The following is a 17,360-nucleotide window of genomic DNA, read 5'->3' as shown; positions in this document are numbered from 1 at the left end:
TCGACTACAACATTTAGTCATGTCACTCTGATCCATCCCTACTGTATTAAGTACCGTCGACTACAACATTTAGTCATGTCACTCTGATCCCTCTGTACTGCATTAAGTACTGTGGACTACAACATTTAGTCATGTCACTCTGATCCCTCTCTACTGTATTAAGTACTGTGGACTACAACATTTAGTCATGTCACTCTGATCCCTCTGTACTGCATTAAGTACTGTCGACTACAACATTTAGTCATGTCACTCTGATCCCCTTCTACTGTATTAAGTACTGTCGACTACAACATTTAGTCATGTCGCTCTGATCCATCTCTACTGCATTAAGTACTGTAGACTACAACATTTAGTCATGTCACTCTGATCCATCTCTACTGTATTAAGTACTGTCGACTACAACATTTAGTCATGTCACTCTGATCCCTCTGTACTGCATTAAGTACTGTCGACTACAACATTTAGTAATGTCACTCTGATCAATCTCTACTGCATTAAGTACTGTCGACTACAACATTTAGTCATGTCACTCTGATCCCTCTGTACTGCATTAAGTACTGTGGACAACAACATTTAGTCATGTCACTCTGATCCCTCTCTACTGTATTAAGTACTGTTGACTACAACATTTAGTCATGTCACTCTGATCCCTCTGTTCTGCATTAAGTACTGTCGACTACAACATTTAGTCATGTCACTCTGATCCATCTCTACTGTATTAAGTACTGTCGACTACAACATTTAGTCATGTCACTCTGATCCCTCTCTACTGTATTAAGTACTGTCGACTACAACGTTTAGTCATGTCACTCTGATCCCTCTGTACTGCATTAAGTACTGTCGCCTACAACATTTAGTCATGTCACTCTGATCCATCCCTACTGTATTAAGAACTGTAGACTACAACATTTAGTTATGTCACTCTGATCCCTCTGTACTGCATTAAGTACTGTCGACTACAACATTTAGTCATGTCACTCTGATTCCTCTCTACTGCATTAAGTACCGTCGACTACAACATTTAGTCATGTCACTCTGATCCCTCTGTACTGCATTAAGTACCGTCGACTACAACATTTAGTCATGTCACTCTGATCCCTCTGTACTGCATTAAGTACTGTCGACTACAACATATAGTCATGTCACTCTGATCCCTCTGTATTGCATTAAGTACTGTCGACTACAACATTTAGTCATGTCACTCTGATCCCTCTGTACTGCATTAAGTACCGTCGACTACAACATTTAGTCATGTCACTCTGATCCCTCTCTACTGTATTAAGTACTGTCGACTACAACATTTAGTCATGTCACTCTGATCCCTCTGTACTGCATTAAGTACTGTCGACTACAACATTTAGTCATGTCACTCTGATCCCTCTGTACTGCATTAAGTACTGTCGACTAAAACATTTAGTCATGTCACTCTGATCCCTCTGTACTGCATTAAGTACTGTCGACTACAACATTTAGTCATGTCACTCTGATCCCTCTGTACTGCATTAAGTACTGTCGACTACAACATTTAGTTATGTCACTCTGATCCCTCTGTACTGCATTAAGTTCTGTGGACTACAACATTTAGTCATGGCACTCTGATCCCTCCCTACTGTATTAAGTACTGTTGACTACAACATTTAGTCATGTCACTCTGATCCCTCTCTACTGTATTAAGTACTGTCGACTACATCATGTCACTCATTGAGTCAATTGATCATGTTTCACTTCACAGCCCTGGAGATGCTATGTTATGTGTTGCACTCTTACATGTCATTGTCCTTGGAGAGACTTCTTCACAGTATACAGAGCACACTTATCTTGGTCTAGTCATCAGTGAAGTCACGGTCTAGTCAGTAGGCCTTTTTGTTTCTTAATCAAATGTACATAGTTGTACTCATGAGATTTGTGTAGTGTTTGTTTTTTCTTTGACTGCAAGTTGGAAATAAATCTCCAGCATAACATACATTCATCAGTAGTAATTTTCAGTAGACTTACATTCTAGCCTAGTTCAGATAAAGCTTCTGTTAACTGTAATTCTACCTCACAATTACTTTCAACTACCAAACACTAAGATTAGCTAACCCACTACTGACAGTCAACTGGAATACCAAACAGGCTTTTTTTTAAAAGGTTTCTTGTTATTATGTCTCAGACATTTCAATAATGTATGCCCCAGTGGGAATTCAGGTCAGAATAGGCCCCAGCAACCTACAGGGTGTCATCTTACTCTGAGGGAGGCTGCTCGTAATGTCAATCACTGGATTGTGCTAGTCCAGAGGTGGTTATTTACCTTTCTGCCATCATTGCTCCAATAATGCCGAGTGTGGTGCTAAACAACAAAATCTCTTGTTAATCTTTAAAAAAAATTCCCAGTGAAAGACTGACTAATATTAGATGCAGTTCATAATTATGAAATGAAAACCTTGAGGTTTAGCACAGGGACTTAACTTCTGCTGAAAAAACAGATGCTTGTGGGTATTATCTGCAAGTCAACAATGAATTTTCCAAACAATCTCAAAGAACAGTAGACTGGGTCACTGAAATAGAATTCTTCTGTATATTAATTTAAGAAGACTTAAACAACAGTTAAGAGGGTGAGAGTTCTAGGTGTTCTGGGAAGTCTCTAATTCTGCCTTTGTTCACTGCACACTTTCAAATGTTGCACTGATATTTTATGTGCACTTCAAGCATTGTACGGTGATGCAGTACAAGTGGTATGTACATATGTATATTGTTTTGAACATTCCCATTTCAGTTATGAAGCATATTTTGACCCCACAGATCATATTTGTGACAGTGACAGGCGGTAAATATTTCTTTTGCCAAAAAATAATTTCACTATAGTAGCAAATGTTGCCTTTCGTTGTTTAAAGCTGACGCTTTGCTTGCTTTTCAAAATGGTTTATTTCAAATTTCAAGCCCTGATTGTTTTTATCAATTTGTTGAAACATGCCTAATGTTTGTGTTTAATTGACGAAAGGGACATTTTGTAATATTCTTATCAGTACAAGTAGTTTACATTAATTATAAGACAGGGCTCAAAATTTGCTCAGTGTCTGATGAGGTGCTGCTCATGAATACACATCACAAATTTCTGGAATGTCTTGCGAGACTAAAAAGGATGATTTGTATAAAAATGATCTGTGAATGTTCAAAAACATCCTGTATAGTTGAAAGTGCTCTTTGTTGTGAATATTTAGTTTGTAGTTAAAAGAATCACAGTGTTCACTTCCAAACAACAGATCAAATTTCGAGTCCTGTTACTTCAACTAGAACATGCTTGACATGCTTTTCCCCTCTAACGTTGTTACTAATGAACTCTATTGAAGCATTCAGCTGTTGCAGCTCCTACTAAATCAGATAACATGGATTTCTGCTTGTTATTCTGTCATCATAGCTGGAATACTACTTCTCGTTGTAATTCTGGGGGATGGGTAGCTCATTTCCTGTACACAGCTACGTTCCTTAGCTTGCCACAAACTTATGATCATGGGTTTGAATCTCATTATCATCATGTTTCTGGGTTTGTCAGCACCAATGTCTAGAACTGCATCATGACAGATTTTCATCTCACAAAAACTGACAAGCAGTGACAACAGAAACACTGGCATTAAACCAGGGTATGAAACTCCCAAAAACTTCAGCCAGACCACAGGACTGGCAAGGTGAAATACTTGCCAGCCCTGACCAAAACCTGCCTGCCCACTATAATCATATGTTTCTCAGGATAAGCTAACAGGGTTTCTTTTTGGTTACATTTTATCATTCATCTTTACATGTGAATTAATGATTATCATCGGGAAATATTTAGAATATTGTCACATATGAAATATAACCCGACCATCGGGCAGGGGGATTTGAAAATCTGGCAGCCCGAGTTGAAATCAACCCGTCTTGGACGGTCGGGCAGGCAGGTATTTCGAACACTGCATTAAACCAAACTAGCTCCTTTCTTGTAACACAAGTAGTGAACTTAACAAATTCTCTTTTATCTTTTTAAATATTTCTGGTAATTATTTTCCTAGTAATTATAAAAATATTTATTACTAAACATCTGAAGTTCTTTTGTCTGTTTTTTTTATGTCAAATACATGTATGTCAATACTGGTCAATGCAATTAGCAAAACTCCTTGACGAAGCCTGAGGGTTTTACTACTTTAGTTGACTTGGGTTGATCAACTGATAACAGATGACACAAGGGTGAGCTTCTCCATCCAACTGGCTGCGGCCAGAATGGACATCAATTGCTGTGAATGTGACCACCAGGGGAGATAACTCTGTGTGAATTGACAGTGCTTGTGTAGATGGTTCACACACACACGCCAATTTCTAATCCTGGCAAGTTAAACACCATTTTGTTTTGATGTCTCTATTTCACACAGTGCATTGCAAATTGGTCACCAGATATGTGTGAAGCTACATGTGACTGCATATGTCCTTGTAACCAGAAAAAAAATCTGATTCTTTTCAGCTTCCTTTCTGAGCGGGAAACAGCTGACAGAAACTTTGCCCTGGGTTACTACATGAGAGAGAACAAGGTATGGAAGACAACCATTGTCCCTTTAAAGTAACAAGGCTGGACTTAACTCATGAATACCGGTATATTAACATGAGTCCAGCTATTCAATGAACTCTTTTTATTTCCAATGGTGCAACAACAGGATTAACTTGCGTAATTCAATACAGGTTTTGTTGATATTCTATTTTCGATGAGGGTTCACAAGATGTAGGTTTAGGTTGGGGGTCCGGCTTATGTACCGCACATAACACTTTGATACAGATTTCATGGAGCAAGTTAATAACTGGACTTGTCTATGAGATCGGCTTATCTACGGTCGTGTAAGGTGATGTGTTGTAACCACCAGGTTAGTTGACTGTTGCCATGTTGTCCGGTCCTATTCAGTCTCTTTAAAAACACATCTTTAAAACACGTCTGTATCAAGATCTGACAACACTACAATAAAAGGTTGAATCAGGCAAACTTTCAAATCAGCCAATCAGCACTGAGCGAACCCTAAGCAAACTTTTTCCGCCCAATTAAATAGAGCATGTCTTGGTACTTGATTCAATGAGATGTCAGATTTCTAAAATGATTCAGTTTAATTTCTTTTACTCCTTGAATAGGATATTTCATTGTTAGTGAAAGAAAAACACCACAGAACAAAAATATTCCCTTGATAGTACACCCTTTTGTATACAGTATCCATAACAATACAATCATGCTTATGCTGTTTTTTGCATTCTGAATTCTCTGATTATGAAACAGAAATGACATTGTCTGAATGCTTCACTCCAAGAATTTAGAAACCATGAGGTTGATTGGCCGACTTGAAAATTCACTTCACTCACTCACTTAGACAATGATGCCGTTTGTTCCACCACAAGTTCCAGCTTATGAATCCAGCTGCTGCATCATTTAATGCTTAAATCAATTTGGGTTATGGTATCAGCTGCACACAGCTGACATCTATCTGCCTCATGTCATGGTAATGAGACTATTTGCTAGGTCCATTATTCTGATGACCTGCTTGTCACATTACAGTGCTTCCCAAAGGGCACCAACCTCATCGAGCTGCTTGACTTCTACTTCCAAGTAAGTTCTAATTTGTCTCTTGATATACAGCCTTTCCAGCTCTTGTTGTTATTTTGTAATCTTTACCTCACCAGGACTAAATGGTCATTCTCCATCCAACCATCTGTCTTTTTACTGCTCCTTCTCCCTCAAGGCTGAGGAAGACACTGGTATGTTTTCACAAATCAGAAAATCAATTCTCCTCTTTGGTAACTACAAGACCCATGCCAAGCAGAGAGTGGAGTCTTTATGAAGCTATGACTTTCCACCAGGACACACCACAGATGACTGTAAAGATTTCACTGCATACAACCTTACTTGAATGAACTAGTTGGCTACAACAGTGCCTTGGTGCACGTTCATAAAACCGCCGGTGACAGAACAGAGCCAGAATATATTCCTGATGTTCTGCATTACAGTGTTGCTCTGCTGAGATTACATGTGAGTCTGGAGCTGTGATTGCAGCCACTCTGGCCAACGGGGGCATCTGCCCAACAACAGGTGACAAGGTTCTCCAGCCAGCTGCCATCAGAGACACACTGTCACTCATGTTGTCCTGTGGGATGTATGACTACTCAGGCCAGTTTGCCTTCAAGGTACGCAGAGACACCTGGTACAATGCCTTACATGTGTCACTGGTGGGTGTACAGGATGTCAGGAGCTAACTGAATGGGCTCGTACACTACTGTTCATCCTGCTAGTGACATATGTAACAAACTTATCATTTAGACTTCAAATGTTTCGTAGACTATTTTCAGTGAAATATTTCTGTGTAACATTTAGATATATTAGATATGTTTTGTGATTGCCCTCAGAATCTCAGTATGGTAACTCGGAAGTGCGGACAGGGTCAGCTGTCATGTGACAAGCAAATGATGTTGCATTGAAACCTCGCGACATCAGCCGACTTTGAGAGAGAGAGAGAGAGAGAGGTCTAAATAAATATTTCCAGAGTAGATATTGCATTATGCCACGTCAGCAGTCTTGCAGCCATTCGCGGCGATGAACATAAAATAAACATTTACAACAAATAGTGTACACAGTTCACAGAAAATCACAGAAATTACTCTTCTTTCTCTATCAATCATGTCATGTTACAGTACTGAGCCAAGTTCCACAAAGGTATCTTATCTCGAAAACTAAACTCAGAAGCAAGAGAACCTATACCCTTCAGCTGATTTTATCATATGTTTGAGAGAGAGAGAATTTTAGTGGGTTCTTTAGGGATGCTTATTTAATTATTTAATTTTGGGAATATTTGTAACTTTGAAGAATGCCGTCAAATGGCCAGACTATACTGACTCCACTAGTGACATGTTTATGATGTTCCTGTTGTATTCAGGTGGGTCTGCCGGCCAAGTCGGGTGTGTCTGGTGGTGTGATGCTAGTCGTGCCCAATGTGATGGGCATTTACATGTGGTCACCCCCTCTGGACCAGTACGGGAACTCCTCCAGAGGCATCCAGTTCTGTGAGGTGAGGAAACCATCTGTTTAGCTGTCACAGGATTCAGATTAGGAGAATACACCTACCTACCCATCCACCCAAAGATGAAGGAGGCATCATAAGCTTCTCTTGACAGATTCAAACTTAGATCATTTTGAAATAGAATGGAACTTTGGGATGTGTATCAGTGGCAGGATACTGGCAAGCTTTCAACATATGAGATATCTTGTCAGTGGGAAGACACAGATCGGCAAGGGTGGCAAGGAATTCATCTAACTTAACAGAAATGACTGGTTAAAAATACAACTGATATGTATTGTTTGTTATGTGCGAAAGGTTCACAATTTAAATCGTTATTGTGCTGTGGTTTCTGTGTAGATGTTAAAAGCTTTACAGAGTGTAACAGAGCATTTAGAAGATAGGAAAAACGGCAATAGGTGAAAGCAATAGAGTTTGTTCCCTTCTTTGAAAATCCTTATGACATTGAGTGTAGATTTTGTTATGAAATTTGAAATTCGTTGAAAAAGAAATTTAGGGTGGGAGAATTTATATTCAAGTTGGCAAATTGGTGGATATAAAAATGTTTTTGTTTTGGGCGGGGCAGTAAGATAAGAACTGACGGGATGAAGTGGGAAACCACTCACCCACCCACCTACCCACCTACCTAGAAACACTTTCACTAAGAACATGGAGAATGATGGTAAAAAAGATACAGCAGGATGAAACTGTCCCTCTCTTGGTATTTCAAAGTTAACATTTCAATGTGACAATATGTTGACTATTGCAACATTGTGTCTGTGTGGCTGTTGTAGAACCTGGTGGACTGCTTCAACTTCCACAACTACGACAACCTCAACCACACCCACGAGAAGCGGGACCCTCGGGTGAGGAAGGTGGACACCCAGTCCAGCAACGTGGTCACGCTGCTCTTCTCAGCTTTTAACGGGGATGTGACGGATCTGAGGAGGTCAGTGGACAACGGTGGCCGGCCTTACTTCTCTGTGACAACATGGCGTTCTTGTAGCCCTAGGCCTGGGTTCACTTGCACCAAGCCATCTTAGCACTAAGACTATCAAATCTCCCATACTTTAACACAGACTTACTGAGTAGTCTTAGCACTAAGGTTCATTTATGCAAGTTGGTCCGAGACAGAGAATCCCTTATATTTGTACCTTCATATGAGAAGGACAGAAGGCAATAGTGGATGAAATAAGTATAAGAAGTGAGAAGGCTCCATTTTTGTTCACAGGATCTGCATAATTTAAGAAATGAGCAATTTAATATTTGTCCTGATTTAGCATTGTATTGTATTGATTTACAAATTGAGATGGGCAGATATCATAAAATTCCAAAGGGAGAAAGGCAATATTTTCACTCTTACAGTAATTTTGTTTAAAATGAGTGTCAGTTACTATTGATATGTCATAAATATCACATTAATTTTTCAAAGTATTTACCAAGGAAATTCATTGTAAATCTTTCCACTTTGATCCATGTTTGATATATTCGTGACAAGTACGAGGGAACATTTTGTCAATTGGCAATGTACATTTCTTTTGCCAATATTTTCAGAGATAAGAACTTACTGTTCCATGTATCTCCTAGCTATGTGTGGATACATGTTATTATGTGTTGAAAGGGCTGACTTCAAGATGATTTCAGGAAGCATTTTTTCGATATCTGAAAATGAGGAAGTCTTTGCCTCAAGCTGTTTATCTAAGGAGATACAGATAAAGACATTATAATATCTGGTAATAATTCATCTTGGGTCACAGAGTTGTTCTTTGTTAGATTTTTTTTCTTTTGAACTTAAAAGTACCTACTCTTTTCACTCATTTTAACCATATGTACATGTATTTGATCATGTCTCCAAACCTTACAAGTGTATAAAAGAAATTAGGTTAATTGTCAGGCCAACATTTGAAAGTTTGAAAATTATACTTCTAGTGGGCCAAAAAGTGTGCCCTGCCCATTCAGAGATTGTTGATTTGAAATACCTTACCTGGAGAAACAAACATCTTTTGCACAAACTGCCACTTTGTCCTTTCTCAACTTCACATGTAAGCCTGTTGCAAGCTGGGTGTAAGATTTGTGGTACTGTCCTGCTCACAGATGTGCTATTGCTGGGATGGACATGAGCACCCCTGACTATGATGGTCGGACAGCTCTCCACATTGCTGCTGCTGAGGGCCATCTTGACGTCATCAAGTTCCTCCTCTACAAGTGTAAAGTCAGCCCCTTTGCTGTGGACAGGTGGGTGGCCATCTTCACAATGTTACACATTGTTTCTCTAGGTGGCCGTCTTCACAATGTTGCACATTGTTTCTCTAGGTGGCCGTCTTCACAATGTTGCACATTGTTTCTCTAGGTGGCCGTCTTCACAATATTGCACATTGTTTCTCTAGGTGGCCGTCTTCACAATATTACACATTGTTTCTCTAGGTAAGGCGTCAAGCCTTTCACAGACACAATGATTGATTCAAATCTGTTGATGCATGGCAACTGTTCATGGCCCAATGGCACTTTATTCATGACAAGTTAAAATCAATAGATACCATCACTGCCATCGATAGTGTAACAAAATAAAACAAATACTGTTATGTATCCTTGTTTGTATCCAGAATAAACATGGGAGTAGCCATTAATGTAAATCAGACAATAACTAGAAGTACCTCTAGAATTCCTCAACAACTTGGCAGAACCGTGTCAAATTATTATGAGGCTCCATGTGACTGTGTGCCATATCATATCCTGACATTGTTGATATGCTCATGCTGTCAGCCACTCGTTTTGTAGTGCAGATATTGATAGCTTGCAGTCTGCTGTGATGTTGCTGCAATAGTGATGAATTGCTGCTTAAAATGTTCATCCACTCATTCCAATGTATTACTTCCTAATCACATATTCTCGCACAAGCTCTCCTCCTTTGTCTTCCAGGTGGGGTTTCACTGCTCTGGATGATGCACAGAGATTCGAGAAGGTTGAAGCTGGTGAATTGTTGTTGAAGTCTATGCAGGATATCCGGCCCGATTACCTGTACCAGCCCCACTCACATGACTAGATCACATGACCAGATCACATGATTAGATCACGTGACTAAATCACCTGACCAAATCACTTGCCTATAGCCAAAGAGGTTTCTTCAAGATGCTTCTATGTTAATACATATCATATCTACATTGTACTTTGTACAGAGACAAATAGCATCTGAATCACACTAGGTCTACCTTATTCCTACCTTACCTCAACAGTGATGGTTTGTCAACGGACTGAACAATTAATATTCAAAATCAGCTAGGTGCTGGCCCTTTTATGTAGGGTTTTTTATAACAAATGTCATTCATTTCACAGAGGGCAGTGGGGTAGCCTCGTGGTTAAAGCATTTGCTCATCACGATGAGGACCTGGGTTCGATTCCCCACATGGCTACAATGTGTAAAGCCCACTTTTGGTGTCCCCTGCCGGTGATATTGCAGGAATAATACTAAAAGGTGCTTAATACCCAACTCACTCACCCACTTCCTCATTTCAAGGATAGATGTGGTAAGTCAAGGATAGATGTGGTAAGTCAAGGATAGATGTAGTAAGTCAAGGATAGATGTAGTAAGTTCAAACACAAAATGGAAGATTTGTAGCCACCAAAGATGGTTGTCTTCCTTGTATACTGTGCATATGAATCATAGCAGCACATATACAGTGTATATCCCGAATCTTTCAACCACTGAATGCTATAATCTGTAATCTCAGGCAGCGGTATGTGTATGTTATTAAGTCCTTCGCTGCTTGATGAAGAAATCTGCCTCTCTACTTCTTACAGTTGAAGATGACAAAGTGTGATAGTGGAGTTGAAGTGGTTTTAGGTTATATCATAGGTGTGTTTTTAGTACCGACTGATGTTATTATTTACTGGGGTGAAGCTATGTATCTAACAAATATTATCAAACACCTACACTTCAAACTTACTGATACAGTGTTGTTTCATTACAACTTTGTTCTAACCTTTTAATTGTCAGGATGTGTTAATCAAATTCATGCTTGCTTGGCTCTTTTTGGAGATTTGGAACAAAATAATAGGTTTTGGTTTGATTGGGCGCGATATTGTTACTAAACATGAATGTCTACATAGATCAGCACTGTGTGATATCGTGTCAGTTGTGACCAGGCTGTTAAATGGAACATTGTATTAAAAATGCCCTGCATCACAGAGGATGAGAGGGGAAACTGGGGAGCAGTCATGGTTTACTAGGTGTGTTTGTTTAAGGGATATAATTGTTGATTTTCCATGTATTTATGTTTGACATCAATGCTCAGCACCCCAGCAGTGCCACATCCTTGGTTGTATCGTTCTAGACTATCACTGATGTTTATATCTGCAGTTTATTGCAGTGCTTTTTGTTTGTTTACCTCAGTGTTCATTAAATGATTTCATACAGGGAAATTGCATCTCATTCAAATGCTCAAAACACCATTTTCTGTATTATTGATTATAGGTATTTGTTTTCCTGCTGGTGGCTTATACTGTAAAAACCAAACCTCCATCCTATGCAGTCTTTAGCTTTGTGTAATGGTTATTAATAATTGATGAACGAAAGATCAAGATTGAATCTCAGAGTCACTGACAGTGTCAGTGTATTGTTTAACGGTGAGGTAAATTTGTTTTTGAAACAGGGATTCTGAATAGTTTGGCCTTGATAAATTTCAGCTGGCAGATGGTATTGACAGTTCAGATATCATCATCTACGGTATTTCTAGATAGTTTGCATTTACTGATGTGCACCACATGTTGCACATGGCAAGACGCTTGTTGATAGCCTCTGTGTGTTGGCACCTGTCAATCATCATCACTATGCACTTGTCAATTTCAAATCAGGAACTTTCTTTTACAGATTTTCAGGATCTTAGTTTGTATGTTTCTTTCCAAGAGAGTGTGGGGTTTTTTTGTGTGTGGTGGTTTAGACATTACCAGTGTGTACAAGTGTCTACTCAAGTACTGGGTATGACAGTGAGGCATTCTTCTGTTCCTTTACCAGAGAGATTTCGACATTAGAAGAATTTTCTTCATTGTTTAGTGTTGATAATACTTACAGTTTATATATTTAATATTATGTGCAGTTAATTCTCATTATGATGCTGTTACTGTTCAAAGGGATACAGCCCTCGTTGCCCCCAAGCAGCCCGCCCCCTCCCGGGCAACTGCTGCTCACCTACTTGATATTTCGATATGATCGAATCTGAACCCCTTTGTAATGCCAGACTCATTATAGTGCCACTCTATATAACCATGACAAATAGTGTTACAACGAGGTTTGACTGCATGGCATTAGCAGGATTTGTTACTCAAGTATTAATATATACTTTGTTAAGAAATTGATATTATCCAGAGATTAATTTTCTAGTATATTTACACCCCATGTTTAGTGGCTGCTAGCTTTTTAACACAATAAACGCTGACAATTCCAATGTTTTTTGTTCTTCATCAGCCCTATTCAGCATGAGGGATGGTTGGCCCACTGGCACCATCTGCTGGGATTCTGCCAAGATCTGATTCTTGTGGGTTCAAATCCTTGGGTTGCCAGCACTTTACTGAGATTGTAGGTTTCCGTCATGGGTTAGAACTAATGCCCCTGTAGACTGCTTGTCTGAAGAGTCGACTGAATGGATCAGGGGCTAAGGCTCAGCTGATTGCTTGTCATACCTGGTGGTGCAGGCTCAGCTGATTGCTTGTCATACCTGGTGGTGCAGGCTCAGCTGATTGCTTGTCATACCTGGTGGTGGATGCTCAGCTGATTGCTTGTCATACCTGAGGGTGCAGGCTCAGCTGCTTGCTTGTCATACCTGGCAGTGCAGGCTCAGCTGATTGCTTGTCATACCTGGTGGTGCAGACTCAGCTGATTGCTTGTCATACCTGGTGGTGGAGGCTCAGCTGATTGCTTGTCATACCTGGTGGTGCAGGCTCGGCTGATTGCTTGTCATACCTGGTGGTGCAGACTCAGCTGATTGCTTGTCATACCTGGTGGTGGAGGCTCAGCTGATTGCTTGTCTTACCTGGTGGTGCAGGCTCAGCTGATTGCTTGTCATACCTGGTGGTGCAGACTCAGCTGATTACGTATCATACCAGGTGGTGTAGGCTAGCTGATTGCACATTATACCTGGAGGTGTAGGCCAGCTGATTGCATGTCATGCTTTCAAGTGACTGTATCAATGTGTCTGAAACAATTATTTTCTCCCATTCACCTTTTGGCAAGCAGGTGTTCACTGGTATGGTTAGAGCTGTGACGTGTGCTTCTTCCAAATACATACAACTGAAATACTGACATCAAAAGGGACATCAAAAGAGAAACTTAATTTACTTCAAAACGTAAATGCCAACGAAATATTCAGTAAAGAATATCTACTGAAACAGATTCCATTTGGAGTGAAAAGAAAAAAGGTGATGAAAATCAGTGATGACACCAGGTGTTTGCAGAAAGGGTAAACATATCCTACTCTAACCGTCACTCACAACTAGATTAGATCTATAGATCATTAAACAGAACAATTATTAGTTCTGATGTAAGTGAATATTTATTTCTCAATTTCATATAATTTCTCCTATGTCGCTGTTGCAGAAGACTACATTCGTTAGCCTTCGGTGCGGATTGCGCGGGTTCGAATCCCGCTGACGACACGTTTTTCGTGATAATTGTTCCATAATCAAGGTTAAAGATATGGGAAAAGTGTCGTTAAATAACCATGCATTGAAAGTGATGGCAAACCACAAACATGCCATAATACGCTGACAGTCACTTACTGGTATTCCAAGGTAACCAACTCACAAAACTCATTTGAGACAAGTAGGCGGTCCACAGCATTGGGGCAAACACATTTGGTTGTTACAGTGTGTTTGTTTGTCTGTTTGTTGTTTAACGCTGCACACAGCAATATTCCAGATATGTGACGGTCTGTAAACATTAACGACTGGTGCCTCGGCAATTGCCCTGCAGGAAGAACGGCGTAGGATCCCTAATCAGGATGTCAGGAGACTTGTGTACTCAGTTCGACGTTGTGTTAGGGCCTGCATTGTTGCTGGAGGGGGTCACATCCGATACTGAGCCATGTGTGTAGCACGGGACTTTAAAAAAGATCGACGTCGATTCTGCGAGTGTGATGGAATACTGGACAGTGCACCCAACATGATAAACGTGTCTGCCGAGTTACTTAATTTCGCGCCTGTTTTGTTTTAGACCAGAAAATTGTTGGGTGGCGTTTCTTTTGCCCGTTAATTTATTTATCTCGACTATAAATCTGTTTCTAAAGCCCCATTCACATGGACACTTTTACTTACGTGAGTATATATACTTACATAAGTAAATTTACTTATGGTGCCATGTGAACGCATTTGCGTACGTGAGTAAATATACTCAGGAGTAAAGAGACATGAGTAAAAGTATATGTGCTACACCTAATGAGGTCTAGTAAAAGTATATTTACTCATAAGTATAAATGCTCCTGGAGTATTTCTGGTCATGTGAACAGATTCTCTATTTGCTTACGTAAGCATATTAAATCCAAGATACTGATAATCAGGAAAATACGGCTGTAGTTCCTTGCAAAGAACATAACATGTTCATAAAATGTTTCGCGTGTCATGCGAAAGTTATCGATCCACAGTTTATCATCAAATGATCGTTTGACGACATTGTTCCACCGGTGTTGAGAACGATCTCTCTTCCACAGTTCTCTTTCCTGGCATAATCCTAAGACTAATCCCATACTAAGAAAGTATGGAAAGTCTCTCTTTCGCCTCTGTTTGACTATCTTCGACAGCGACATGGCCTCAAATGATAAAAGTCCACAATTTATTTATGAAATGATGTTTACTTCTGCCTTGCATCAACTTCATGTGAACGCAATGTAAATATACTTTTGCTTACATGAGTAAATATACTCCATGAGTAAATTTGCTTACATGAGTAAATTTTGTCCATCTGAATGGGGCTAAATAAACAAATTCATTTTAACAAAAATATCACACTTCAGTCATATGGTATGATGAACTTGACGCTTACAGTTTGGCATTATAATCTAATTGTGGTTCCTGGATGGGAACTTGAACAAGTTACAATCATCCCATTTCAAATTAGCAGGTCCTTTTTCACAAGGTCATTCTTGAGCTCAGCCGCCGGAAGAACACCTGCTTCGGGTTATGGTACGTGGTGCGCTTCTTTAGTTCGCGTTCTGCAGGACAGTTACCAAACTTGAGTGAGGATCAGTGATATCCTGGGGTAGTAGACTCTCTTCTTTAGATTTAGGAGTTGACTTTATGAACTGGGAATCAAAAGATCTATATTGAGGCCATGCTGCAGCCATGAAGTGAGTCGCATGAAGTCTGCTTAGAGTTATCTCCCCTTAAAGGAGAGATTATTCTCACCAGTACATTGATCCACAAACAAATATTATTATTTTTAATTTATAAAGAATATGTTGTTTTTTTAAAGAAAGTGTAAGTAGAAGCACGTGTCTGTGGTGCCTATATTGGCACCAACTCCCCTGGGCTGCAGTTCAATTCGTCACGTTTTAATCGCCCAGTTTGTTGCTTATGAAGCTAATCTTTGGCCAGCAGTATGGAATCAGTAGTGATTCTGTCACTTCTGGTAACATGCCAAGCTTCGAAAACATTGCATGCCCACTGCATTTACTTTCTTGTCCTTTCTCGATAATATTATTGTCCAATGGCACTTTCATCGTCAGGACTCGGATCTGTATAACACTTGCTGGTCTTTGCAGAGTACATCTTTTCGAGGTAGTCACAGGCACTTGCAATGTCATCGCCACTGCGCGAAATCCGAACAAGCGAGATAGTTCTACGGACATACAACTTCTTTATTACAATAAATGCGACGTTTCGGTTTGGATACTGTATCAGCGTTATCAAAGATGATGATGTGATGTGTCACAATCAGTAGATCACTTGCTTTATAGCGGTGTTACTATCTACATCGAAACGTCGCATGTATTGTCATATAGAAGTTGTTAACCCTATTTACCACCATGACATTAGACATAGCTACGCGTGATATCATAGACCGCTGTTGCAACTTTTATACTAGAATGTAACCGAAGGTGTTAATGTCGCCTTGGTGAGGTGAAATGGGGTTTAACGTCGCGTCCAAGATTACTACACTTATGCATGCGCGCGCGCGTGTGTATGTGGTTGTGTGGCTGCTTGTACTAGTCCGGAATGATGCCGATTTGTAGTGCTAGCACACTGAGATACCATGCCACAGTTTAACATGAATACCCCACTCAGACACAGTATACTGACTCCGACCCGACTAGTCCTTGTTTTAGCTCCTTAAAAATAACCTCTTTTGGTATGACGCGGCCGGGTAATCGAACCCCGGACCTTCCGCTCTCCGGGCGGACGCTCTACCACAAGACCACGGAGGCAGTCGTTGATGTCGTCTAAACTCGGTCATAGTTACATTTTGTAAAGTAGGTTAGCACGCTCCGATCTCCATGTCGTTGTTATGGGTTGAACCCAGGGTCAGGATGGTCCGACACATATTTGTATATATTTGTATGATCATGAGATCAATTGGATCATTATACTTGCCGACAAACAGCAGTGAAACAGTAAGGTTTATATCACAGTTTCAATATAAAATACACAATGTCAAAATATAAACAGGAATGTGTACAGGCATTTCCTCAAAGTGTATTTCCACTGTCCTTACATACGGCGGGGCGGTCGAGAAGCCTAATGGTTAAAGACCCGGGTTCGATTCCCGACATGGTTACAATGTGTGAAGCCCATTTCTGGTGTCCCCCGCCGTGATATTGCTGGAATATTGCTAATAAAAGCGGAGTAAAATCATACTCACTCACTCACTCACTCCTAACACACGGCAGTAAATGAGCCCAAGCGGACATGGTGGCACCCAGCCGTCAAAGGCGCCGCAGTTTGTTGTGCATCCCTTTGATACGCCAGAAACCTGTTATTGGGGGGGGGGGGGGGGTTGTCATCACTATACTCATGGGTGCTCACCGTGCTCATGGGTTTCACCGAAGTGGTAACTGATGTCTGAGACCTGCATCACTTCGTGCTTTTCTCCCACATTAAGCTGACACGCCGTGATATAACTGGAATACTGTTAAAAGCGAAGTTAAACCAAACTCACTCACACACTCACTCACCCAACTCACTCCGGCAGTGTCAGATAACAAGATAGAAGCCAGAGCCTAGTGCTACTTTTTGTCATCAGATAAAGAAACGCGGTGATGAAGATACCCCAAGTTGAGCGCATATCGCTTCATACGCTCATTCAACCTTAAAACTCGCTGACACAACCAAGGTGAAGGTTAT

General features: G+C 40.3%; 1 protein-coding gene across 3 annotated transcripts in view; it reads left to right on the top strand.

The window, feature by feature from the left end:
- Window positions 1-12,475, top strand: part of LOC124139512 (glutaminase kidney isoform, mitochondrial-like) — a 50,375-nt gene extending 37,900 nt beyond the window's left edge. For 2 of the 3 annotated variants that reach the window (XM_046506634.2, XM_046506632.2), the window contains exons 9-16: window positions 2,756-2,806; window positions 4,472-4,538; window positions 5,543-5,593; window positions 5,992-6,168; window positions 6,915-7,046; window positions 7,829-7,983; window positions 9,129-9,269; window positions 9,954-12,475. In XM_046506634.2, coding sequence (XP_046362590.1) covers window positions 2,756-2,806; window positions 4,472-4,538; window positions 5,543-5,593; window positions 5,992-6,168; window positions 6,915-7,046; window positions 7,829-7,983; window positions 9,129-9,269; window positions 9,954-10,077 — 898 coding nt within the window. In that variant the 3' untranslated portion in view covers window positions 10,078-12,475. The remainder of the gene's footprint in view (window positions 1-2,755; window positions 2,807-4,471; window positions 4,539-5,542; window positions 5,594-5,991; window positions 6,169-6,914; window positions 7,047-7,828; window positions 7,984-9,128; window positions 9,270-9,953) is intronic. The other variant, XM_046506633.2, reaches the window with a different exon arrangement.
- Window positions 12,476-17,360: the final 4,885 nt, after the last annotated feature.

This window comes from Haliotis rufescens, unplaced genomic scaffold (assembly GCF_023055435.1).
Source record: "Haliotis rufescens isolate VD_foot unplaced genomic scaffold, xgHalRufe1.0.p SCAF_1, whole genome shotgun sequence".
Taxonomy (NCBI): Eukaryota; Metazoa; Mollusca; class Gastropoda; order Lepetellida; family Haliotidae; genus Haliotis; species Haliotis rufescens.
Note: the sequence above shows the minus strand (reverse complement) of the source record. Positions and strands in the feature narration are given on the sequence as shown.